The sequence below is a fragment of the Lissotriton vulgaris genome, chromosome 8 (assembly GCF_964263255.1).
Source record: "Lissotriton vulgaris chromosome 8, aLisVul1.2, whole genome shotgun sequence".
Classification (NCBI taxonomy): Eukaryota; Metazoa; Chordata; class Amphibia; order Caudata; family Salamandridae; genus Lissotriton; species Lissotriton vulgaris.
In genome coordinates, this window is record NC_141696.1 from 1,408,993,120 (window position 1) to 1,409,020,985 (window position 27,866).

Genomic DNA, 27,866 nt, shown 5'->3' on the forward strand with positions numbered 1-27,866 from the left:
TTTAAAATTGATTAAAATATATTTAATAAATTAAATTAATTATTTTACACTAATTACATTTTTTTATTAAATTAATTAAATTAAATAAATAATTATTAATTTAATTTAATTTCATTATCAAAAATATGTACTTTAAACTAATTACCCTTTTTTATTAAATTAAATTAATTACTATTTTTAATAAAATTACATTTATTAAATAGATATTATTTATTAAATAGATATTATTTAATTAAATTAATTTAATGACAATTTTAAAATGTCTTTTAATTAAATTATTTTAAATAATGTAATTACAATAAATTAAATAACATTTTTTTAAAAAGCTATACTTACCTATACTTACGATGTAATGCCATGCGTTGTAATAGCATTTGCGATGTAATGCCATGCATTGTAATGACATCCGTTGTAAAATCTGCGTTGTAACGGAACGCGTTGTAATACAACGCGTTGTACTGACACCAATCCCCTAAGAATATCTTGTGAAAGATCACATAAGTACTGTTAGTACATATAATCAAGCTTAGAATACTCTGAGTTCTACTGAACCAGCTGTTGCAGCTCCTCAAGGCTTAGCACACCTTGGCTGCAACTCTTAGCAAGGGATCAGTAGGGAAACACATAGTGTAGGTAGGTGCATCACTTACACCACACTAGAAACAGTATGTCGGACAAAGGAGGAAACACTGAGTCTCCCCTTGTGTCAGTTGACCTTCCACAGGTCATCCCTTCAAGATATACTGTGCTTAGCTTCCATGAGTTACGACAAGTATGTACCTCTAGGAAGATTAAGCAAGGGGCTAACCCCACCACCTCCTTTCTGATTGGTCTCTTGGAGACTTATGATGCCAGAAAAGCTGAGAGACTTCTTAGCTCTTCTAATCCAGAAGGAGGCATGCCTCCCCTTGAGGGAACCAGAGGTGACCCTGACCTCATCCACCTCTCAACTGAGAATGAAGATGTGGAGGAGGATGAGAATGAGGATCCCTCTGGAGATGAGGCAGACAAGGGACAGGTAGAAGTCGTTAGACTAACCAGGTCCAACTTAAGCAAACATGACAGTGGTACTGGGGGACCCCTGGGGCCACTATCAGGTCAGCTTAACATTGGGAATGGACGAGCCAGATCTCTATCAAGAGGCTCTGGCAGATCCCTTCAAACCAATGGCTCTCACAACTCTTCTCAAAGAGGGATGACATCCCCTCAGAGGAGAGTGTATGAAGCTAAAGAAAGGGCAGCCAATCTGAGGATTGAAAGGAAAGAACTTGCCCTGGCCAAAGAGAGGCTTGCCTTTGCTAGAGAGCAACAGTTAAGTGGGGTAGTCCCCACTGGTGGCAGCATTGTACCTAGCAATAGGGAAAGGAGTTTTGATACAAAACACCTTGGGAAGATAGTGCCCCCCTTTAAACAAGGGGATGACATCCACAAATGGATTACTGCTCTGGAGAGGGCCTGCACTGTGCAGGGTGTTCCTTAGACTCAGTGGGCAGCTATCTTGTGGCTCTCCTTTGAAGGTAAAGGAAGAGACAAGCTCCTCACCACAAGGGTGGAGGATGCTAACAATTACCAAGTCTTGAAGAATACACTGGTTGAAGGGTTTGGCCTAACCACTGAGCAGTACAGGGTGCTGTTCAGGGATACCCAGAAAACTCAGTCTCAAGATTGGTCTGACTTTGTAGATTGTGCCACTAAGGCTTTTGAGGGCTGGTTGCTGGGCAGTAAGGTTACTGATTATAAAGGATTGTACAATTTGATGATGAGAGAACAAATTTTAAACAATTGTCAGAACCAGTTGTTGCATCAGCATCTTGTTGACTCAGATCTGACCTCTCCCCAAGAATTGGGAAAGAAGGCAGACAGATGGGTTAGAACGAGAGTTAAGCAGAACCAGGCCCAGAATCAAGGTGGTCAGAAGAAAGCAGACCAGAAGGGTAAAGATTCTAAAGGGGAACAAAATGACCAGAAGTCTTCGACAGGTCCCCAACAACCCAAAGAGGGTGGGGGTCAGGCTCCCCAAAAGAAGAAAGAAGGGCAATCTAAAAGGTGGTGCCAATACTGCAAAAGTAAAACTCACTGGTTTAGTGAGTGCACCAAGAAAGGAGGAGGGCAGACTCCTGCCACTGCAGCCCCTAAGGCACCTGTGCCCCCTAGTACAGCCAGCAGTGGTAGTGCACCTCCCAGGGGTTTAGTAGGGTTAACCCTGGGTTCTGAGGGGTGTGACAACTTAGTTGGTACACTCACTCAGGCTGTCCTTGTCAGTACAGGGGATATGGACATGTCCCCTGACATAAGTCCCAATACTTTGGGCAAATACAGACAGACACCTTTCATTAATGGAAAAATGGCTCAGGCCTATAGGGACACTTGTGCCAGTGTCATAATGGTGACACCTAACTTTGTGGACCCTGGACAGATCATGCCAGGTACAGAATTCCTGGTGACCAATGCAAGCAATGTCACTACCAATCACAGTATGGCAATTGTAGCTTTCTCCTGGGGAGGGGTAACTGGCCAAAAGAAGGTTGTAGTTAGTTCAGACCTCCCAGCGGATTGTTTGTTGGGCAATGATTTGGAGTCATCACAATGGTCAGAAGTGGAGCAGAGGACTCACATGGAAAAGTTAGGCTTGCCAGCACATGTGTTTGCTGTGACCAGGTCACAGGTCAGGAAATGCCCCACTGAACAGGTGCTGGATCCTGGAACAATGGACCAGACACCACCCAAGAAGAAGAGCAGTAGGGTTAAGGCTGTGCCTTCCCCCTTGCCCCAGGTTGAGGATCAAGTCTCAGAGGAGGCAGATGTAGCAGATACGAAGCGGATAATTAACGGATGGTCGCTCGGCCGGGCAGAGCCTCACTAGGGTGCGGCCATCTTGCCGTGCACCCTCTAACGCTAGGATGCCCAGACTTTGTAGATTTGGCCACTGGGCTATTGTATCTTCGAAAGTACTATCATTTGTTGATTTGAGTCCTCCTATTAATTCAGCATAGGTATTGAGCCTACAGGTAGGTTAGGTGCACTCTTGGTCAAAAGCCACTCCATCACTTACTCAGATGTGTAAGTGATGGGATGAGAGTTACCTGGAGGCACCCACTTCTCAATAATTTCACAAGAGCCTGATAAGATTCCAGGGGATAGCCTGTGATTGAGCGACTCCCACGATAAAGTACCTGATGGATAGTATCTAACAGAAATACTGCAGGGCAACATTAATCTAAAAATGTTCTCCTCATATTCTATTGCAGGTTTATGAAATTACTGTTAGTTTACAACAAATATTCCAGCAGTTTAGAATGAATGGATTATATGAAAATTAAAAACTCATGGAAAGCACCATAAGGAAACTGTGTTCACGTACCATTATCAGGAACAAGTTCCAAATCCCATGGACTAAGCTTTTCTATTTCTTTACTGTCCCACCTGTTTAATCACAAAACAGAATATAAGATTTAAATTACAATAAATGCAGATTTCGGAGCATTGGTTAGGAACAGACAGCACGTAATAGGAGCTTTGCAAGTATGTCCTTTTCCAAGAAATCATTACAACTATCTTCAACTCTAATAGTACCAATATACTACCTACCTAAAGAATAAACGTGATTGTCGTTAACTGCTTTCTTGACAAATACCTGAACTAAGAAAAAGCAGTGAACTTGTTCCTTTTGCAATAAAAATGTAGTATTAAAGTTGTAGGACAAATAAGCCGCAGCTAATAAATAAGACACTTACAAAGTCAAGTGAAAAAATTAATGAAATTGCAGCACAATATTTGAAAAGGTTGTGCAAACAAAAATAAAATTACATGTACTACAACACACTAAAATTCCGCAACCAGGGAGCCGGTGAACCATGCATCATCTTAATTTCTGAAGGACTATTCTCCACTTAGTCGGGAATGATGGAGACACTCAAAGACTGAAAGAAGCACTACAAGTTTACAAGCCTAATTCGATACAGTTCTAACACAGCAATCACACAAGGCAAAAGTGTAGCAATATTAAGAAAATTCTCAATCTCCTACTGGAGAAATCTGAGTAATGCAAACAGTCATGACTATAAGGCAAGAGGGGCATGCAGCCTAGAACCAGGATAGTGTGGAGCTGAGGATTGAACTTTTGGTAAATTCCTCTGTAGAAAACCCACCCCTCTTTGTAGTGCACCTCTATGCAGAGGTCGAAAACACTCTTATTGGTTTACAGAAGCGAAAATAGATAATACCAACGCTGTATTTTGTGGTAGTCTGAGTGAGCAGTTAGGTTTATCAGAGGGTAGTGCTAAGTATTTGTTGTATACACCAGGGAAAGAAAATAAGGCACACATGCAATGAATGAAGTCGAGACTGGAATTGAAAAACAGTACTTCTTTTTATTTACATATTAGGCCAACAACTTCGGGTACAAGGTAAGGAAAATGCTACTTACCCAGCAGGCATCTGTTCTTCGCATGTAGAGCTGTAGATTCACAAGCGGTGGCTAACCTGTAGCTGTTGTAGAGATTTGAAAGAGTGCACGTAGAACTGCCTGCCCACACTAGCTTGCTGTCTTGCTAACACACATACACAATTTGAATATCCACCGTGCAATACCTGATTTTGATATGGGATTGCTTTATGAGGTGGAGCAAAAGCCACAAAGAGTTGTTTTGTCTTAAAGAAAGGTTTTGTCCTTTCTATGTAATAGAGTAATGCTCTTAACATCTACGGTGTGTAGAGCACGTTCTGGCACTGAATCTGGTTGAGGGAAGAACACAAGCAACTCAACAAATTGGTTGATATGGAAGGCAGAAATCACTTTGGGTAGAAATTTAGGATTATCCGAAGAACCACTTTGTATTGGTGTACTTGTAAAAATGGTTAGTGTCTTAAGTTCACCTACTCTCCTCAGTGATGTAATGGCTATGAAGAAAGCAACTTTCCAAGTGAGAAATTGCAGCTCACATTTGTGCAATGGCTCAAAGGGTAGACCCATGAGTCTGCTGAGGACAATATTGAGATGCAACACTGGGGCAGGTGGAAGTGTTGGGGGGAATGACACTTGAGTCTTTCCATGAATGCCTTAATAATAGGCACTCTGAAGAGAGAAAGATGTTGTCTATTTTGAAGGTAGCGGCTATTGCAGCAAAATTAACAAGTTACTTACCTTCGGTAACGCTTTTTCTGATGGATACAGTATCTACCTGTGGATTCCTCACCTTTTGAATATCCCCTGTGCCAGCATTAATCAATCAATCAATCAAAGCATTTATATAGCACACTACTCGCCCGGAGGGTCTCAAGGCGCTAGGGGAGGGGGGGTCCGCTACTGCTCGAACAGCCAGGTCTTGAGCTGCTTCCTGAAGGCAAGGTGGTCCTGGGTCTGGCGGAGGTGGGTCGGGAGGGAGTTCCAAGTCTTGGCGGCCAGGTAGGAGAAGGACCTTCCTCCTGTGGTGGCTCTTAGGATGCGGGGGACGGCGGCGAGGGCGTGGCCGGTCAATCGGAAGCTGGCGTGTGGGAGCGTAGAAGTTGAGGCGGCTGTTGAGGTATCCTGGGCCTTGGTTGTGTAGGGCTTTGTGTGCGTGGGTGAGGAGACGGAAGGTGATTCTCTTGTTGACCGGGAGCCAGTGCAGATCTCTCAGGTGTCCGGCGATGTGCGACAGGGGATGTCCAGGATGAGTCGTGCTGAGGCGTTCTGAATCCGCTGGAGTCTCTTCTGGAGTTTTGCGGTGGTTCTGGCGTAGAGGGAGTTGCCGTAGTCCAGACAGCTGGTGACGAGGGCCTGGGTGACCGTCTTCCTGGTCTCGGTGGGGATCCACCGGAAGATCTTACGTAGCATGCGCAGGATGTTGAAGCACGACGAGGAGACGGCGTTGACTTGTCTGGTCATGGAGAGGGAGGAGTCCAGGATGAAGCCCAGGTTGCGTGCATGGTCTGTTGGTTTGGGTGCACTGCCCAGGGCGGGGGGCCACCAGGTGTCGTCCCAGGCGGAGGGTGAAGATCCCAGGATGAGGACTTCCATCTTTTCCGAGTTCAGTTTCAGGCGGCTGTTCATCATCCACTTAGCTACGTCTGTCATCCTTTCGTGTAGGTTGGCTCTGGCGGTGGCGGGGTCGTTGGTGAGGGAGAGGATCAGCTGGGTGTTGTCGGCGTAGGAGATAATGTTGAGGTTGTGTTGGCGTGCGATGGCTGCGAGGGGGCTCATGTAGACGTTGAAGAGGGTTGGGCTGAGCGAGGAGCTTTGAGGAACGCCGCAGATGACTTCGGTGGCTTCTGATCTGAACGGGGGGAGGCGGACTCTATGTGTCCTTCCGGCGAGGAACGAGGTGATCCATTCCAGTGCCTTCTCCTGGAGTCCGACGTCGCTGAGGCGCTGCACTAGGGTACGGTGGCAGACAGTGTCGAAGGCCGCGGAGAGGTCTAGGAGGATGAGGGCTGCTGTTTCTCCGTTGTCGAGCAGGGCTCGGATGTCATCGGTGGCTGCGATCAGGGCGGTCGCGGTGCTGTGGTTGGCCCGGAAGCCAGACTGCGAGAGGTCGAGGGATCCGTTCGTCTCGAGGAAGGCGGCCAGCTGCTTGTTGACGGTCTTCTCAATGACTTTTGCAGGAAACGGGAGCAGCGAGATGGGGCGGTAGTTCTTGAGGTCGGTGGGGTCGGCTGATGGCTTCTTTAGTAGAGCACTGAGTTCGGCGTGCTTCCAGCTCTCCGGGAAGGTAGCGGTGTTGAAGGAGGTGTTGATGATGTCCCGCAGGTGGGGTGCGATGACAGCGTCGGCCTTGTTGAAGACGTGGTGAGGGCAGGGGTCGGTCAGAGATCCAGAGTGGATGGAGTTCATCGTGCGGATGGTGTCTTCGGTGCTGATCGGGGTCCAGGCGTGGAGGGTGGTGGTTCAGTCGTGGCGTGCGTCGGTTGAGTGCTGAAGCTGTTGTGTATGTCCGCGATCTTGTTGTGGAAGTAGGAGGCGAGGGAGTTGCAGAGGTCTTGCGAAGGGGTGATGTTGTTGTTTCCGGCGTTGGGGTTGGAGAGCTCTTTAACGATGTTGAAGAGTTCCTTGCTGTTGTGTGCGTTGCTGTCCAGTCGTTCCTTGAATGCAGTTTTCTTGGTGGCGTGGATCAGTTGGTGGTGTTTTTGGGTTGCGAGCTTGAGGGCAGTCATGTTGTTCGGTGTTGGGTCTCTGCGCCAGGCTTTCTCGAGTGCTCGGCAGTTCTTTTTGGAGCTCTTGAGTTAGTCGGTGAGCCATGGGGCTTTCTTGCTGCCGGGTCTGCTAGGCGGGGTCTTCAGAGGGGCGAGGTCATCTGCGCAGTTGCTGATCCACTTCGCGAGGTTGGTGGCCGCCTGGCTTGGGTTCTTTGCGCTGGTGGGAGGGTTCATGCTCAGGGAAGTCGCAAGCTGGTCGGCTGTGATCTTGTTCCAGCTTCTGCGTGCAACCTGTTGCTGGTGGTGGTGGATCGTGGTCCTTCTGAAGCTGAAGTGGACGCAGCTGTGGTCCGTTCAGTGGAGTCCGGTGGCGTGGCTGAAGATGATGTCCTTGCTGGATGAGAACACGGGGTCGAGTGTGTGTCCGGCGTAGTGGGTGGGGGTGGTCACCAGCTGCTTGAGACCGAGGTTGGCGAGGTTGTCCAGCAGGGTGGTGGTGTTGCGGTCGTTGTTGTTCTCCAGGTGGAAGTTGAGGTCCACGAGGAGGATGTAGTCAGCGGAGAGGAGGGCGTGGGGGCTGATGAAGTCAGCAATGTCTTCTCTGAATTGTGTGCGTGGTCCCGGGGGTCTGTGGATGAGGGTGCCTCTGAGGGTGGTCTTGGGGTTGATGTGGATCTGAAAGTGCAGGTGTTTGGCGGGTGCGAGGGTGTCGTCGGTGTTGGTCGTGATGCGGATGGTGTTCCTGTGGATGATGGCAATGCCTCCTCTTGTCTGGTTGACGCGGTCCCTCCGGATGATCTTGTAGCCGTCCGGGATGGCGATGGCGATGTCGGGAGCTGAGGAGGCGTTCATCCAGGTTTCCGTGAGGAAGGCGACGTCTGGAGATGTGGTGTCGATCAGGTTTCAGAGTTGGACGGCGTGTCTGTGGACGGAGCAGGTGTTGAGCAGGATGCACTTGAGGTGGTTGCTGCTGGTGCTCGGCTTGGTCGGAGCTGGTGTAGTGCAGGTCCGGATGCAGGTGAACTTGCAGGAGTGGCAGCAGAAGGGTCTGTGGGTGCATCTTGGGGTGGCTCGATAGCAGCCCGGGCTTCGACCGGCGTTGAGTGCGTAGAGTTCAGCGGCGGCGTAGGTCCGGCGGGTGGGCTGGTGTCTGCGGGAGCCAGGGGTCCTGGCACAGGGCGCGGTCCAGGCGCGGTCCAGGCGCAGACTGGCGCTCAATCGGCGCTCCCGCTGCGCGTCAACGCTGCGCGTGCGCACGGTCGCCATTTATGGCGAAGTGCAGGGAGGGAGGAGCAGCTGGGAGGCGGGAGCGGGGAGGGCACAGAAGGAAGGGGGCGTGTCCACACTCCCGGCGGCGGGGAGCGGGGCGGGTGGGCGCAGGGGAAAACAGCACAGGGGGGGGGGGGACAACAATACAAGCAGAGAGCAAAACAGGATTTAAGTAGAAACCTTTTTCCTAGCTCTCCACGCAGACAAGGTCGGCACAATGCCACGGCTTCGCACAAGCTCCGTATGACGTCACCGGAGCAATAATAGAGCCTCGTCGGCATGATGATGTCAGTTCCACCAATTCTTTCTGTGCCTCCGAGGCGAACAGGTGGACCGACAACAGATTCAAAGTATACACAGTACACAATATTCATACAAATACACACAGTGTAAAGTTAAAAGGAAAGCCACAGAATAAAAGCATTTCTTATAAACCATACGAACAAGTTACTTACCTTTTGTAGGAGAGTAGGGTCTGCAATCCTATGATCACCCCAGATTTTTGCTTTTTGCTTCACTGGTTTACGACTTTCCCTGGCTGTGGGCCTGCTTATCAGACCCACAGCCTAGCTGTTCTCCCTCTAAATTGACACACATGTACCTTAGGTGCATTTACCAATTGGTACTGGGCCACCTTATCAGTCCCTGTACAGTACACCTTAGGTATCCAGGGCATAGGTGTACCCAGGGCCTACCAGGGGCTGCAGCATGTATTATGCCACCCCTGGCTGGCCATCCAAATCTGACACAACTGGCTGCACGACAGCTGGGGCAAGGTGGTGTAATCACCCTTTGCTTTAGATATAGTATCCCTATATCTAACCCCAAAATGGACACATGTATTCCTATCAGTCACTCCTATGGCAGGCCTTATCAATCCTGAAGGCAGAGTGCTTGGAATTATGTGAGATGGTGCTCTGGCATGAGCTGAGCCCGTTTGCAGCTTGCGGAACCAAGTCCTAATAGCTGTTCCATGATAACGCGTACCATGTACTGTTAAGTGCATTATAATCCTCGCGGTTATTTGCCAACTTTGGTATCGCTTTATCAAAACATGTCGAGTAAGGTGTCATACGAATTGGAATACTAACCCCTCGCCAATTCTGGCGACGGGGTTACCATTCCACCCTTCTAGAGGGACACGACATGTATGTAACTGAGAACCCCGGTTAAAGCTAACTCGAGCCTCAGCATCACAAAATGGATGCTGCCACCACAGACACAAGTCTGACCTCCTGCTGCTGGGAGTCCTTCCAGCAAGGAGAGCTTGGACAAAGGGTGTCCTGTCAGGGGCGGTGCTAGCACCATCCCAGACAGCGTTTTGTGTATCCCAGGTAGGCAGGGCTGAGAGGAAGGTGACTGCAAGTGGCACCCCGGTGCTCACTGTGCATATGCCGGCTTGAACCAGTTCCAGGGGCACACCAGCCCCTGAGCTGGGTGGGGTGGAAAGGGTGGGGGAGGGCTGGGAACGGGAGGGGCGCTCTGGTTTTGGTTCCCACTGTATGGTTATCTGACTACGCTTAACATTTGCAGCCATGGCACAATACCTTTATTTTGGCATTCGAATCTAACTTGCTATTCGCTCTGTAGAGAAGACATCCTTATCTGTATCAACTGCCTCTTCTACCTGATGCATTTCTCTCATACTGTAGTGCCTGTTGTTGCTCTTAAAATCAATAAAAAACAAATTTGAAATTAAAACTATATAAAAATCAGTGTTATTTCTGTAAATTGATCTCCGATTTCCTTCTCGAGTGTGTGTCATTTACCGACTATGTCTAGAGGAACAAGTTACTTACCTTCGGTTACGATGTATCTGTAAGAGACATAGGTTAGTGATATATTCCTTACCTTAGAATTAACCCCACACTTCAAAATGGATACAGAGAATTTTTTTCCCTTAGCAGTACCCCTGCGCGTCGGTAGGTGGCGTGTCCGTCGTTGGCTTCGTGGTCACCGGAATGACGTTGCGGTGTCTACTTAGATGCCACCCCTGCACGCCGACGCCAGTTCTGACACGACTTTCCATGCCAGAAGAGCAGAGCCATGCAAGACACTGACCACTGGTGCGCAACATTTACGACCCTGTAAGGGAGTCCCTATCCCTAGAAGTCAGTTCGCAGAGCGGGGAGGATGGATGGGGCTGTAAGGAATCTATAACTAGCCTATGTCTCTTACAGATATATTGTTACAGAAGTTATATAACCTGTTCATCTGAAAGAGACAGTTAGTTATAGATTCCTTACCTTAGAATAGATACCCCAGAAATACCATCCCGGGTGAAGGGTCTGCAAATCAAGTTCAAAACAGAAAGTCCTGTAGGACAGAACAGGCTAAGCATCTGTCCCTCGGACCGGACTATCCAGGCATCAATGTCTGGTAAACGTGTGAATAGATGCCCATGTGGCCGCCTTGCAGATGTCAATAAGTGAGCCTCCACATGACAAAGCAGCAGTTGCTGCTGCTGTAGCTCTCGTGGAAGGAGCCGCGGCACCACTGGAGGTTCCTTCTTAGCTAAAGCATAACAAATCTTTTTACAAAGGACAACCCATCTTGAGATGATACGCTTTTGAACAGCCCACCCTTTCTTGGCACCCACATAACCAACGAAAATGTTGATCATCCACCAGGAAATCTTTAGTGCTGTCAAGGTAGAACAGAACACATTTAGGGGCCAGACGAACAAGTTACTTACCTTCGGTAACGATTTTTCTGGTAGATACAGTATCTGCCTGTGGATTCCTCACCTTGTGAATACCCCCCCTTGTGTCAGCAACATTCGGAAAATTCTTTGTAGCACGCCGGCGTGGACGACGTCATAGGTGCACGGCATCGCGCGCGACTCCGTCTGACGTCACTGACTCCTTATTAGGCCTACGTCGGCATGATGGCATCAGTTCCGCCCTTTTTTCCGGGCCTTCGAGGCACCTGGACGGACCAATGACAGTAGATATACAAATGCACAAGTTACTACTTGTGTAACGATATATCTGTAAGAGACATTAGTTAGTGATAGATTCCTTACCTTAGAATATCCCCAGGCGTCAGACTGGATCCGGAAATTTTTGCGTAGCAATACCCCTGCGCGCTGGTAGGCGTCGTCTGCGGCTCCGCGTCCGTCGTCGGCGTCGTGAGCGCCGGGATGACGTCATCGGAGTATATAGACGGCGCCCATGCGCGCTGACGTCAGTTCTGATAACACAGCTTTTCCGCGCCAGATACGCAGAGCCATGATAGAACTAACACTGGTGCCATTGAAACTAGGGCCCTGAAAGGGGATGACCTTAACCCTAAATATCGGTTCGCAGAACGGGGAGGATGGGAGGGCGGTAAGGAATCTATCACTAACTAATGTCTCTTACAGATATATCGTTACACAAGTAGTAACTTGTGCATCTGAAAGAGACACGTTAGTGATAGATTCCTTACCTTAGAATAGATACCCCAGCAATACCAACCCCGGTGGTGGGTCTGCGAACCAATATCACACCAGAAAGTCCTGGAGGACGGAACGGCCAAAGAAGCCATCCCTCCGGACTTGACTGTCCAGGCAGTAGTGTCTTGCGAACGTGTGCAGCGAGGCCCACGTGGCTGCCTGACAGATGTCCTGCAGGGGGACACCGCGGCCCAGGGCAGTTGTCGTTGCCGTGGCCCGAGTGGAGTGAGCCCGCAATCCAGCCAGGGGCTCCTTCCTCGCCATGGAGTAGCATGCTTGGATGCACAAGATGATCCACCTGGAGATGGTCCTCTTGTGTACAGCCTTTCCCTTCTTCGCGCCCACGTAACCAACGAAGAGTTGGTCATCCACCCGGAATTGGCGAGTGCGGTCCAGGTAGTAGGAGAGCGCACGTTTTGGATCCAGACGGTGGAGCCTCTCTTCCTCTTTCGAGGGATGCGGAGGCGGAAAGAAGGTGGGCAAGGTGATGGACTGCCCGATGTGGAAGGCCGTGACAACCTTGGGCAGAAAGGAAGGTCGTGTACGCAACACCACCTTATCAGGATGAACAGACAGGAAAGGCGGAGAAGAAGAAAGAGCCTGGAGCTCACTCACCCTCCTGGCAGAGGTGATGGCAACCAGGAAAGCCGTCTTCAGCGTAAGGAGACGAAGAGGACAGTTATGAAGTGGCTCAAAGGGAGCACACATCAGATAGGTGAGAACAAGGTTCAAGTCCCACTGGGGCATCACGAAGGGAACAGGAGGGAACATGTGTGTGATGCCCTTCAGAAATCTACTCACTATAGGGGACTTGAACAAAGAAGGCTGATCTGGTAGCCTCAAGAAGGCTGAAAGAGCAGAGAGGTACCCTTTAAGAGTGCCCAGAGCAGAGCCCTGCTGGGCAAGGGAAAGAAGAAAGAGCAGCACTTCCGAAAGGGGTGCAGAGAGGGGATCCACAGCCTTTGCTGCGCACCATGCCACAAATCTATTCCACCGGCAGGCGTATACCGACTTAGTGGAGGGACGCCTGGCTGCCAGAATGATGTCACAGACTTCGGGAGGCAAGTCAAATGGCCTCAACTGCCGCCGCTCAATCTCCAAGCTTGTAGGTGGAGACTGGACAGGTTCGGGTGCAGGACCGTCCCCTGCTGCTGCGACAGAAGGTCCTCCCGAAGAGGCAGACGAATCGGGGGATCGACTGACATGCTGAGTAGCTCGGGATACCAGTATCTTCGAGCCCAGTCCGGAGCCACAAGGATAACTTGGGCCCGGTCGCGCTTGATCTTCTTCAGCACTCTGGGCAGAAGTGGTATAGGCGGAAAGGCGTACAACAGGCCGCAGCTCCACTCGCGACGAAAAGCGTCTCCGAGCGAGTGCCGCCTTGGAAACTCCAACGCGCAGAACTGCTGACATTGCGCGTTCTCTTCTGTGGCGAATAGATCTAACCAAGGCTCTCCCCACTGTCGAAAGAGACCTTGCGCCACGTCCGAGTTCAGACGCCATTCGTGATCCATCATGCACCGGCGGCTGAGTTCGTCCGCCCTGGCATTCAGAGAACCTGCCAGGTGTTGAACCACCAGAGTCACGCCCTGATGTTCCAGCCACTGCCAGAGGCGCAGAGCCTCCTGGCAAAGGGTCCACGACCCCACACCGCCCTGTTTGTTGCAGTACCACATGGCGGTGGTGTTGTCGGTGAACACTTGCACCACGCTCCCCCTGACAGAGGGGAGGAATGCCTTCAGTGCAAGACGAATCGCCCGCAGCTCCAGAAGGTTGATGTGGAGCCGGGACTCCGCCGGAGACCAGAGGCCTCTGATCTCCGCCTCTCCCATGTGGCCTCCCCAGCCCTGGAGGGACGCGTCTGTCACAACTACGTGCTCCGGCTGGGGTAGAGAGAGGGGTCTGCCACTGACCCAGTCGCGGTCCGTGAGCCACCACTGCAGTTGTTTCGCAGTGCCCTCCGAGATCAGGACATGATCGGACAGGTTGCCCTGATGCTGGGCCCACTGAAACTTCAGGTCCCACTGCAGAGCCCGCATCCGCCACCTGGCGTGACGCACCAGAAGGATGCAGGAGGCCATCAGTCCCAGAAGCCGCAGCGTCAACCTGACCGAGACCCGGGATAACGGCCCGAAGATAGGAATCAGAGCCTGAATATCCCGAACCCGCTGCTCGGGTGGGTAAACCCGAAACTGCGCCGAGTCGAGAACCGCTCCGATGAAAAGGAGCTTCTGAGAGGGACATTGATGGAGAACCCCAGCAAGTGCAGGAGGTCGGCCGTAGTCTGGAGGTGGCTGACGACTGTCTGGGGCGAGCCCGCCTTCAACAACCAGTCGTCGAGGTAGGGGTAGGGGAAGACACAGATGGGCTGCGACCACCGCCATCACCTTCGTGAACACCCGTGGGGCGCTGGTAAGGCCGAAGGGGAGCACGGTAAACTGAAAGTGCTCGTGGCCTACCGTGAACCGCAGGTAACGCCGGTGGGCCGGCAGGACGGGGATGTGGAAATAGGCGTCCTGCAAGTCCAACGCTACCATCCAGTCTCCTGGGTCCAGGGCAGCCAGGACCTGAGCCAAAGTGAGCATCTTGAACTTCTCCGTACGGAGGAAGCCGTTGACGTTCCGCAGATCCAAGATAGGGCGTAGGCCCCCTTTGCCCTTCTTGGGTACCAGAAAGTAGTGGGAGTAACAGCCACGTCCTACTTCTGGCCCAGGAACGCGCTCGATGGCCCTCTTGGCCAAGAGGGCCGAAACTTCCTCTTGCAGAAGTCGCAAGTGATCCCCCGACACACGGTGGCATTGAGGTGGCATGGATGGAGGGGAAGACTCGAAGGGGAGGGAGAAACCCCTTCGGACAATTTGCAGCACCCACCTGTCCGAAGTGACTGTATGCCAGTGGGAGAGGTGATGGCGAACCCTGCCTCCCACAGGCGTCACATGGGCCTGAAAACTCGGACTAGGAAGGTTTTGAGGCGGGGGCTGCTGAGGGAGGTGTGGACTGGCCTCGCCGCTGGCCCCGACCACCGCCACGGCGGTTCCCACGGCCGCCACCGCGTTGCTGAACATTCTGCGGCGCGTGGCTGACGGTCCGTGGTGGGGCGCCCCCCTGTGGCCACGAAAGGAGCGAAAGGCACCCGATTGCTGGCGTGGGGCCGCAAGGCCCAAGGACTTGGCCGTGGCCCTGGAGTCCTTAAAACGTTCCAGCGCATGGTCTGCCTTGTCACCGAAGAGGCGACGGCCATCAAACGGCATGTCCAGGAGAGTGGCCTGGACATCGGCCGAGAAATTGGCGGACCTCAACCAGGCGTGGCGTCGAACCGCCACCGTCGTTGCCATCGCCCTGCCCAGTGAGTCCGTGGTATCCAGCCCACACCGGATGGAAAAGCGTGCCGCATCTCGGCCGTCCGCAAGGGTTTGGCTGAGTTTAGCCCTGACCTCCTCAGAGCATTGTGGCAGCACCTCCGCAACCGTGTCCCACAGAGTGTGGGTGTAGCGGCCCAAGAGACAGTTGGTGTTCACTGACCGGAGCCCTAGGCTCACAGACGAGAAGACCTTCTTCCCGAACTGCTCAAATCTCTTGGATTCCCTGTCGGGCGGGGCCGACGGGAATGCGGACTGGGAGTTGGAGGCCTGGATGACCAGGCTCTCGGGGGTGGGGTGGGTGGACAAAAAGCATGGGTCGCCCGGTGCCGGGCGGTAGCGTCTGGCCACGTTCCTATCCACAGGGGGACCTGTGGCGGGCTTGGACCAAGTGCCCAGCAGAACGTCACACAAGGCCTCATTGAACGGCAGAAGGGGCTCCGCGGAGCCGGACTGCTGTTTGAGTACCTCAGTGAGGAGATTAGTCCTCACGGCCGCGACGGGGAGCTCAAGGTTTAGGGCCTTAGCTGCCTTCGTCAACACTACACTGTAAGCAGAACCCGCCTCCGAAGCCACAGTCGGGGGCGACGTAAATCCAGTGTCTGGCGATGTGTCAATACCACTGACCTTCCCAAGCTCATATGTCCAGTCCTGATGAGACTGGCAATCACGTGCCAGAGGGTCCTCGGACCCTTCCCACTGCTCCTCGTCACCCAGCTCCTGGAGACCAGGATTAACAGCCAGGGCCTCCTCGTGGAGATAGAATTCTCCGACGGCATCGGCGCCCAGCGGCGCCCCTCCGACGCCTGAGGCGGACCGTAGGAAGCATTGGGGTCGGCAACCACCACGGCCGCCGGGGACGACACCTGAAGGGACGTCGCCGGTGAGGTCGCAGGGTCGACCGGCGAGGTCCCGGATCCGGAGCCGGATCCAGCGAGGTCGCGCGGCGCCGGGATCGAAGTCGCCAGCGGCGCCGGGGCCGAAGCACCCGACGTCGTCGGGGCCGAAGCGCCCGACCCGGAAGGACCTCCAGACGGAGCCGATCGGCCCGAAGGCGCCACGGGAACCGACTGAGGAGGGAGGGCCCTCATGGCCATGAGGTACCTCTCGACCTCCTCCTGCGACGCGCCGTGCCCAGGGACCCGAAGGTGTGGGGCAGGCGGCGACGCTTGCGACTCCCGCGGAGCCGCGTGGGCGGTGTCGCCCGAATCCCCGGTCGCATCGTGCGAGCGACGGGGCGGGTCGGAGGACCGATGGTGTCGCTCCGACCTCTCATGCCTCTTACCTGAGGACTTGGAACCAGACGATCGGTGACCACTCCCGGAACGTCGATGACTCCGACCTCGCGACCTGTCCCTCGACCTCCCGTGGGACCGGGCCCGGGACCTGGAGCGGCGCGGGGCCGACTGCCTCAGCTCGAGACGCTTGCGGGACCGCTCCCGCCTAGCCTTCGACGTCAGGGCCCGGCAGTCGTCACAGGTTCGATCGTCGTGGTCGAGGCCTAAGCACTTCAGGCACCGGCGATGGGGGTCCGTGACCGACATGAGTCGGCCGCACTTCGAGCAAGGCTTGAACCCGGGCATCCCTGGCACCGATAGTCGAGAATCGACTAAGTAGAGGATCAAAAAGATCAAAAAAGTTTTCAGTCAAAAAGTGACTGGGGGTAGAGCTTCTTCCGGATCTGCGCTAGCTGGCGCGGAAAAAAGAAGAACTGACGTCAGCGCGCATGGGCGCCGTCTATATACTCCGATGACGTCATCCCGGCGCTCACGACGCCGACGACGGACGCGGAGCCGCAGACGACGCCTACCAGCGCGCAGGGGTATTGCTACGCAAAAATTTCCGGATCCAGTCTGACGCCTGGGGATATTCTAAGGTAAGGAATCTATCACTAACGTGTCTCTTTCAGATATAGAGTGTACAAAGTACATATAAATCAAAACAGCACACATAGTGCGCAGCAAAGGCATACATATCCCATTATATATACAAATATAAATATAAAACTACATATACTCAGGTATAGCAGAGTGGACAACGGGGAGGCGGGTGGGTCAGTGAGGAATCCACAGGCAGATACTGTATCTACCAGAAAAAGCGTTACCGAAGGTAAGTAACTTGTTCTTCTGATAGATACATCTGCCAGTGGATTCTTCACCTTGTGAATAGATTCCCACAGCAGTCCCCACTCCCGGAGGAGGGTGTCCACCCTGCTACACCAAGAAATCTTGGAGGACAGAGCGCGCAAAGTGGCCATCCCTCCTCACCTCGGAATCCAAGCAGTAATGCTTCGCGAAAGTGTGGAGGGAGGCCCAAGTCGCCGCCCTGCAAATGTCCTCAACAGGCACACCTCTAGACAATGCAGAAGTAGCAGACCTTGCCCTGGTAGAATGAGCTCTTATACCCTCAGGAGGGTCCTTACCCGCCAAGGAGTAGCAGATCTTGATGCACAGAATTATCCACCTGGAAAGTGTGCGCTTGTGCACCGCTCTACCCTTCCGGCAGCCAGCAAAACCAACAAACAGCTGGTCATCCAACCGAAAGTCTTTAGTTCTGTCCAGATAAAAAGACACCGCCCTCTTAGGGTCCAGACGGTGCAGTCTCTCTTCCTCCTTGGAAGGGTAAGGGGGAGGATAGAAGGTAGGAAGGGTAATGGACTGTCCTAGTTGGAAGGGAGTTACCACCTTAGGCAGAAAAGCAGCCCTGGTCGTAAGAACCATTCGATCAGCATGAATGGACAGGAATGGGGGCTTAAAACTAAGCTTGAATCTCACTCACCCTCCTTGCCGAGGTGATCGCAACTAGGAAGACCGTCTTAAAAGACGAAAGCCTCATGTGACACTTGTGTAAGGGTTCGAAGGGAGAACCCATCAAGAATGTTAAGACAAGATTTAAGTCCCATTGAGGCACGATAAATGGAGCAGGAGGGAACTTATTAGTGAGACCCTTCAGAAACCTCAAAACCACTGGAGATTTAAAAAGAGACGGCTGAGCCGGCAAACAGAGAAATGCCGACAACGCCGAAAGGTAACCTTTGACTGTTGCAACAGCACATCCTTGTTGTGCCAAAGAAAGAGCAAACTGCAAAATATCGGACAAATGAGCCCTCAAAGGGTCAATAGCCTTCTCCCTACACCAAACAACAAATTTAGACCATCTATACGAATAGATGGACTTGGTGGAGTCACGCCTGGCTGAAAGAATGACATCCACCACATCGTGAGGGAGAGAAAAGGAAATCAGGTTGCCCCGTTCAATCTCCAGGCATGAAGGTGTAATGTCTGGAGGTGGGGGTGTAGAACCTGCCCCTCCATCTGAGAGAGGAGATCTACCCTGAAAGAGAGACGGAGCGGCGGGTGAGAGGAGAGGTGGAGTAGGTCCGTGTACCACACCCTTCTTGGCCAATCCGGGGCGACCAATATGACTTGGGCCCGGTACTGGCGAATCTTCTTCAGAACCCGAGGAATCAAGGGTATGGGAGGAAACGCGTAAAGGAGTTGACTTCCCCAACTCAACTGAAACGCGTCCCCCAAAGCTCCTTGCATATCGGATACTGGAGACTGCAGAATGACAAGCAGTGAGCATTCTCGCAAGTGGCGAACAGGTCCACCCGAGGGGTCCCCCACATCTGAAAGATGTTGTGAACAACCTCCGGATGGAGCCTCCACTCGCGATCGGCAGAGAACTGCCGACTGAGAATGTCTGCAAGTACGTTCGGAACTCCGGCCAGATGATTTGCCATCAGACAAATCTGATGGTCCTGAACCCAGGACCAGAGACGCAGAGCCTCTCTGCAGAGACACTGCAACCCTACTTCTCCCTGCTTGTTGACATACCACATCGCAGTCGTGTTGTCCGTCAGGACTTGAACCGACTGACCGCAAAGGGAAGGGAGGAAGGCCTTGAGCGCCAGACGTATCGCCCACAACTCTAGAAGGTTGATGTGAAACAACCTTTCCTCTGGAGACCAAAGACCTTTGACTTCCAGATCCCCCAGATGAGCACCCCACCCTAAAGTGGATGCATCTGTTATCACTGTGGCCACCGATGTAGGCAGTTGGAAGGGCTTTCCTTGAGACAGATTGCCTTCCACGCCCCACCAAGACAGATCCGCTGCAGCTTCTCTGGAGATCCTCACAGACTCCCTGAGATCTCCGTTGTGCTGATACCACTGCCTGCGGAGGCACAACTGGAGTGCCCTCATGTGCCAGTGTGCATGGTTGACCAACAGAATGCAAGAAGCCATCAGACCGAGCAGACGAAGGACCTTCAGGACTGGAACAACCGCTCCATTGTAGAATAAAGGAATCATTTCTTGTATGTCGCAAATCCTTTGAGGAGGAGGGAATGCACGACATACAGTTGTGTCCAGTACCGCACCTATGAGCAAGTTGCTCTTGGAGGGCACCAGGTGAGACTTGGGTACATTTATCGAAAAACCCAACCTGTACAAAAACTGAGTTGTCTCTTGCAGATGATGGAGCACCTTCTCTGGCGACTCTGCTTTGATCAGCCAGTCATCCAGATACGGAAAATACCGGTATCCCCTACCTCCTGAGATGTGCTGCCACCACTGCTATCACCTTGGTGAAAACTCGAGGCGAAGTAGTAAATCCAAACGGAAGGACCGCAAACTGGTAGTGTTGCAATCCCACTGTAAAACGGAGATACTTCCTGTGCGACTTCAGGATGGGGATGTGGAAATAAGCATCCTGCAAGTCGATCGACACCATCCAGTCTTCTTCCAACAGCGCTTGAATAACCTGCGCAAGAGTGAACATCTTGAACTTTTCCTGTTTTAGATATAAGTTCAAGATCCTGAGATCCAGGATTGGCCGAAGCCTGCCATCCTTCTTGGGGATCAGGAAATACCGGGAGTAGCACCCCTGACCCCTCTCCTGCTCCGGAACCACCTCTATCGCACCCTTTCTGAACAGTGCCAGGACTTCTTCCTGCAGGAGAAGCAGCTGGTCCTCCAAACAATAACCTTGGCAAGGAGGGTAATTGGGAGGGAACTCCTGAAAAGGAAGTGCATACCCATTTTCTACGAGATTGAGAAACCAAAGATCTGATGTAACATATTCCCAATCCCGTAGAAAATGAGTAAGCCGCCCCCCTACCGGACCCGCATGATCCGGAATGGCGGATCTAGGGCTGCTTTGTTGTTGTAGGTGGGGGGTGGGTATTAGAGGAGGAAGTAGAGGAGGAGGAGGCCTGACTTACATGTCCACGACCCCTCTGTCTACCTCTGTATGATTTATACAGAGGGTTCTGTTGTTGCTGCTGTTGTTGGCTTTGTTTGAAGGGACGAAAGGAGGACCTCCCAAAGCCCCTGAACTTCCTGGTGGTAGAGCCTTTTGCTTGCAGGCCAAAATATCTAGCTGTTGCCCGGCTTTCTTTGAACCTCTCCAATGCCGTATCCGCTTTCTTACCAAAGAGGCCAACACCATCAAAAGGCAAATCCATAAGAGTAGCCTGAACGTCTGTGGAAAACTCTGAAGACTTTAGCCAAGCGGCTCTTCTGGTGGCCACCGAAGAACCCATCACCCTAGCCACAGAGTCCCCCGTGTCCATGCCACTCTGAATAACCTGGTGGGCCGCCGCCTGAGTGTCCAAGACAACCTCGTTGAAGTTTTTCCTGTTTTCCTCCGGAAGCTTAGCTGACAACTGCTTCACCGAATCCATTAAGGCATGAACATACCTTCCCAGTAGGCAAGTAGCATTAGTAGACTTCAAGGCCATGCTACCCGAGGAGAAAACCCTTTTAGCAGCCTGATCCAATTTCTTGGAGTCCTAATCTACAGGAACCTGGGGAAAAGAGCCTGCAGGCCTGTTCGAACAAGCGGCCTGCCCCACCAGACTTTCCGGCGAAGGATGAGAAGTCAAGAACTCAGGGTCACCAGGTGCCACCCTATAACGTCTTGCCACTGATCTGGACACTGCAGGTGCAGACAAAGGATTTTTCCAAACCTCTAAAATCGGTTCTGTCAGAGCCTCAGTGAATAGCAGAGTCGGCTCAACAACCGAAGATGGCGAATGCAAGACTTCCGTGAGGATATTTGATTTGAACTCCACTGTAGGCAAAGTCAAATTTAGCAATTCAGCAGCCTTTCTGATAACTACATGGTATGGCATCACATCCCTAGAGGGTGCATCCAAAACCACAGGCAACCCCCATTCTGGAGAAAGTTCCAGGCTACTTGCACTTTTCAGATCCTCAAAGCAATCCTCATGCTCCTGAAGCTCGCCTTTCTCCACTTCAGGTTCCCCATACTCCTTCTCCTCTAAGAGACGCTGGGCCCTACGCCTCGAACCACTCCAGACTAACCGAAGTCGTTGGATCCGGTAATGACTCCGACGGAGTCGGAGCCGGCGTCGAGCGGGGAACTGGAACAACAGGTGGTTGAGAAGACGGAACCAGCGTCGAACTCCGATCCAAATCCCGAGCTCGCTCCGGAGCCGGCGAAGCTGTGTGCGGAGTCGCTGACCTCGGCGGCGCCGTACCAAGCCAAGGAGGATATGGCGCCGGCATAAATGGTAGAGAAGGCGCCGGAGCATAAGCTTGGAGAACACCCAAGTTATATGACAAGGGACCAATAGGACCCGCAGGCGCTCCAGAGGGGTACATTGCCCTCGCATAAACAGCAAACATGGCATTTAGGAAATGGGAAGGGTCCTGACCAGGACCAGGAAAGGGAGGGTACGAACCCAATGGCTGCTCCGATGGGGGCTGTTCCGGATTCGGCTCCTCTTGACCCTTTTGACCTTCCAGGTCATCCTCCGGAGTCGGTGTCTGAGGATCCACGATCTCTTCATCCTCCGAAGACTGTCCCGAAACTGGAATTGGTTCTAGCTCCGGATCCGGAGAATGCTCTGGAGACCGTACCGGCGAGGCTCCACCTTCAGGAGAAGGAGACACAAAGTCCTTATGATGTCTTCGAGAAGACTTCCTCTTCGAGTCCGATGACCCCGAATGATGCCGAGAACTATGCTTCTTCCTCTTGTGTTCTCTTTTCGAGGATCCCGAAGCATGCCCAGAAGCTAACTTCGACGCCGACCTGGCCCTCGACCTCGCTCTCCACCTCAATCGCAACCTCGATCGCGACTTCGACCTTGACTTCGAGCTGGAGCGTCTAGATCTTGATCTTGAAGATCTCTTGGCTTCTTTACCTTTAACTTTGGCCAGCAGAAGTTTTGCCTCCCATTCTCGCAGAGCCTTTGGATTCATCTTAAAGCAGGATCGGCAGCCCTTGACATCATGATCCGAATCTTCGTGTGGATCGGTAAACGACATCATCCGGGCACACGAGCCGCACTGCTTGAACCCAGTCTTCCTCGACGACATCTTCGACGAAGAACAGAAACAGAAACACGCAAATAGAAGATCCCAGAAAACCGTTAGCGTCGACGACGCGGAAAAAAGGGAACTGATGTCATGACGCCGACGTAGGCCGAATAAGGAGTCGGTGACGTCAGACGGAGTTGCGCGCGATTCCGTGCTCCTATAACATCGTCCACGCCGGCGTGCTACGAAGAATTTTCCGAACGTTGATGACGCAAGGGGGATATTCACAAGGTGAGGAATCGACTGGCAGATGTATCTATCAGAAAGTGGAGTCTCTCCTCCTCCTTGGAAGGGTGTGGATGTGGGAAAAAGGTGGGCAAAGTAATGGTTTGTTCAATGTGAAAAGGTGTAACCGCTTTTGAAAGGAACAAGAGTCTCCTTCGAAGTACCACTTTGTCCAGATGCACAGAGAAGAAAGGGGCGCACTCACTCTGCGAACAGAGGTGATGGCAACAAGAAAGGCAGTCTTCAGAGTAAGGCGCCTGAGAGGACAATTGTGAAGAGGCTCGAAGGGAGCACACATAAGGTAAGTCAAGACAAGGTTCAAGTCCCACTGAGGCATTATGAAAGGAGATGAATAATGCACTTAAAGAACCTGTGAACAATAGGGGAATTGAACAAGCCAAATAAAAGCAGAAATGGCTGCCAGATAGCCTTTAAGAGTACCCATAGCATAACCCTGCTGGGCCAAAGAAAGAAGGAACAAAAGAACCTCAGAAAGAGGTGCGGAGAGGGGATCTATAGCCTTTTGCTGTGCACCATGCCACAAACGTGTCCCATCAACAGCGTACACAGTCTTAGTGGAGGGACGCCTGGCTGCCAAGATGACATTACAGACTTCAGGAGGAAGGCCAAAAGCTGTCAAATGTTGCCGCTCAAAATCCGCGCAAGGAGGTGGGCACTGGACAGATTCGGGTGGAGGACCATCCCCTCCAGGTGAGACAGAAGATCCTCCCTAAGGGGCAGTCTGAGCGGAGGATCGATAGCCATGCTCAGGAGCTCGGGATACCAGACTCTTCATGCCCAGTCCAGGGCCACAAGAATGACAAGGGCCCGGTCGTGCTTGATCTTCTTCAGCACTCGAGGCAGAGGTGGTACAGGCGGAAAGGCATACAGGAGGCCGCAGTTCCACTTGTGATGAAAAACGTCGCAGAGCGAGTGCCGCCTGGGAAACTCCAACGGGCAAAACTGCTGACATTGTGTGTTCTCTTCGGTAGTAAACAGATCTAACCAAGGCTCTCCCCACTGCTGAAAAATACTTTGCACCACTTCTGAGTGAAGATGCCATTCGTGATCCACCACGCACCAAAGGCTGAGTTATTCCGTACTGGCGTTCAGTGAACCTGCCAGGTGTAGAACCACAAGGGTCATGCCCTGATGTTTCAGCCATGTCCAAAGGCGAAGAGCTTCTTGACAAAGGGTCCACGGCCCCACCAGCCTTGTTTGTTGCAGTACCACATGGCGGAGGTGTGGTCTGAACCCTGCAATGGCTTCACCTAGTGGGAAGGAAAGAATGCCTTCACTGCCAAGCAAATTGCCCGGAGATCCATCAGGTTGATATTGAGCCCAGACTCTGATCTCCGCCTCTCCCAGGTGGGCACCCCATCCCAGGCATGAGGCATCGGTCACCACCATGTGGTCTGGTTGAGAAAGGGAGAGAGATCAGCCTCTGACCCAATCTTGGTTCGCTAACCACCACTGCGGTTGTTGTGCAGTTCCATTCGAGATCTGGACGTAGTAGGAGAGATTCCCCTGATGCTGAGTCCACTGGAACATTAGGTCCCACTGCAGAGCACGCATATGCCATCTGGCATGGTCCATCAGCAGGAAGCAGGATGCAGGAGGCCATGAGGCCCAGCAGCCTCAGGGTAATTCTCATTGAAACCCGGAAGAGAGGCTGAAACATCAGTCTCATAGCCCGAATATCTTGACTCACTGTTCGGGAGAATAGGCCCGAAACTGAAGTGTCCAGAACAGCTCAGTTGAAAAAAAGCGAGTGAGAGTGAGTCAGGGGTTCCTTCGGCACGTTGATAGTGAATCCCAGCGTATGAAGGAGCTACGCCATAGTCTGGAGGTGGGAGACAACAGCCTGGACGAGCCTGCCTTCAACAGCCAGTCGTGGAGGTAGGGGAGGCCTGGAACCCCTAATCTGCTCAAATGAGCTGCGACCACCGCCATCACTATTGTGAACAACCAAGTAGCACTGGTAAGGCCGACGGGGAGCATGGTGAACTGAAAATGCTTGTAGCCTACAGTGAACCATAGGTAGTGTTTGCGGGCTGGCAGAACAGGGAAGTTAAAATAGGCATCCTTCAAGTCAAGCACCACCATCCTGGGTCGAGGGCAGACAGGACCTAAACCAAGGTCAGCATTTTGAACTTCTCCTTCCAGAGGAAGCGGTTGAGGGCCCTGAGGTCTAGGATAGGACGCAGGCCCTTGTCCTTCTTGGGCATTAGGAAGTAGCAAGAATAGCAATCTCAACCTACTTCTAGCAGAGGGTCCCTTTCGATTGCTCCCTTGGCCAAGAGAGCTGAAACTTCCTAACAGAGAAGCGCCATGATCCCCCCACATGCGATCGAAAGACGGTGGCATGGAGGGAGGGGTAGTTTCACAGGGGAGGGAGTAGCCCCTTCGGACTATCTGCAAAACCTACCTGTCTGACGTGATGGTTCGCCAGTGGGGAAGGTGATGGCGAATCCTGCCACCCAGTGGCCGCTGATGGGCCTGAGAGGTCAGACCAGGAGGGTTTGGAAGCTGCTGCAGTTGAGAAAAGGGTGGACTGACCTGCCTGCTGGATCCCAGACCCACGTCGCTGGGTCCCACGTCCGTGGCCACGCAGAGGATGGGCAGCTTCCATGGACCTGTGGCTAGACTGGGCCAGACGTGGTGGGGTGCCACTTCAGTAGCTACGAAAGGGGCAAAAAGCAGACTGAGGTGGATGGGACGACGGCGATCAAAAGGCATATCCAGCAGAGTTGCTTGAACATCCCCCAAAATGGCAGACGTCCTCAACCAGGAATAGCGACGAAGGGCTATCAACATGGCAAACATTCTGCTCAGCGAGTCGGTGGTGTGACTTTGGGAGTTTGGGAGTGAACGGCCCAGGCCTCCTTTGGGCACTGAGGCAGCACTTTTGCCACGGTATACCAGATTGTATGGAAGTATCGGCCCAAGAGGCATGTGGTATTCGTGGACTGCAGTACCAAGTTGGAGGAAGACAACATGCAATTCCCAAGATGATACAACTTCTTGGATTCCCTGTCTGGGGGAGAAGAAGTGAATGCCCCCTTGGAAGCAGCAGCTTGAGACTACCAAGCTTTTTGGGGAAAGGTGCTGGGTTAAGTTAATGGGATCAGCCAGAGCCGGGCGGTGGTGGCGGGTGGTCAATCAGCCGTTCCACAGGAGCCCCTGTGCTGGGCTTGGACCAAGTGCCCAGAAGGACGTCCATGAGGGCTTTATTGAAGGGAAAGAGGGGTTCTGAGGAAGTTGCTGCAGGCTGAAGCACCTCGTTCAGGTGGTTAGTCCTGACTGCCACAGTAGGGAGCTCCAGGCCCAAGGCCTCGGCAGCCCTATGCACCACCACAGCATAGGATGCTCACTCCTCCATAACCACGGTTGGAGGAGAAAGCATGCCACGGTCTGGGGAAGTGTCCAGACAACTGGCATCACCCAATTCCTCTCTCCAGTTCGGTCCGTCCAGCTGGTCTGCTAAAGGATCCAGCTGTAGGAAGGTGGATACCTGACTATGGTTGCCCCCAACTTTTTTGCCTGGTGTTTTGCTGGTTTTCCGACTTAGTTGACCTGGGACCCTGCTATTCAGGGCCCCAGGCCTACTGCTCTCTCTGTAAAATGGATTCCATGTACCTAAGGTACATTTCCAATTGGTACTGGGCCACCTTATCAGACCCTGTAACTCAGGGCATAGGTGTACCCAGGGCCTACCAGGGGCTGCAGCATGTATTATGCCACCCCTGGCTGGCCATCTAAATCTGACACAACTGGCTGCACGACAGCTGGGGCAAGGTGGTGTAAACACCCTTTGCTTTAGATATAGTATACCTATATCTAACCCTAAAATGGACACCCGTATTCCTATCAGTCACTCCTATGGCAGGCCTTGACAATCCTGAAGGCAGAGTGCTTGGAATCGTGTGAGATGGTGCTCTGGCATGAGCTGAGCCCGTTTGCAGCTTGCGGGACCAAGTCCTAATAGCTGTTCCATGATAACGCATACCATATACTCTTAAGTGCATTATAATCCTCGCGGTTAAATGCTAACTCTGGTATCGCTTTATCAAAACATGTCGAGTAAGGTGTCATACGAATTGGAATACTAACCCCTCGCCAATTCTGGCGACGGGGTTAGCATTCCACCCTTCTAGAGGGACACGACATGTATGTAACTGTGAACCCCGGTTAAAGTTAACTCAAGCCTCAGCATCACAAAATGGATGCTGCCACCACAGACACAAGTCTGACCTCCTGCTGCTGGGAGTCCTTCCAGCGAGGGAGGCTTGGACAAAGGGTTTCCTGTCAGGGGCGGTGCTAGCACCATCCCAGACAGGGTTTTGTGTATCCTGGGGAGGCAGGGCTTTAGAGGAAGGTGACTGCAAGTGGCAGTGGGGTTAGACATTCAGAAGCTTAGCCTTTTGCCTACAGGTTCTTATTTGTAGTTTGTTGCCTCCAGACCTTGACCAATAACAGAGACAATTGTCCCTTTGACTTTTTGGCTAGACAAATACTTGTGCTTTTAACAAATTCTTTTCTTTTGAATATGGATAGAGGCCAATACAACAACTTTAGAAAAGTTTTGATCATTAAAGCAATACTAATTTTTTATTCTTCAGACAAAAATTGCATAAGATTGTTACCACAACATAGCTCTTTTGCCACAAATGGAGATGTGGTATCTAAGTCTGATCATAGGCTCTCCTTTCTGCCAGGTTCTGTCTCGCAAGCAAGATTCAGTTTTTCTGTTTATATTATATAAACATGATGATAATGATGATAATAATTTAATTTTCAGCGCGTGGCCTCCATTCTCCTGAGCGAGTGCCAGGTGAGGTGAGGCGAGGCTGTTCCTCCCTACAAATTGGGTGAGTCATAAGTAAAAACTATGGCTATACCACACATAAAGTACAAGAGATATTCTTGACTATATCTTGTCTCTGTCTATGTGTGTGTTTTCATCTTTCCACAGGAGACGATACACAAACACAGACATACAATTGTATATGTCTGCACCACTCAAATCACAAATCACAGCATGTGGTAAGTTGCAGTAGTGCATCATAGGTCCTGACGAAAGCCCTTAAGGGCTGAAACATGTTGACCAAATACAGTT

The 27,866-nt window shown here is 52.0% G+C and overlaps 1 protein-coding gene across 1 annotated transcript in view; it reads right to left on the bottom strand.

Moving 5' to 3' along the window:
- The window catches only part of BRWD1 (bromodomain and WD repeat domain containing 1), a 2,503,800-nt gene that overhangs the window by 1,074,885 nt on the left and 1,401,049 nt on the right, over positions 1–27,866 (bottom strand). Inside the window, exon 29 of the mRNA XM_086935423.1 lies at positions 3,362–3,423. Coding sequence (XP_086791549.1) covers positions 3,362–3,423 — 62 coding nt within the window. The remainder of the gene's footprint in view (positions 1–3,361; positions 3,424–27,866) is intronic.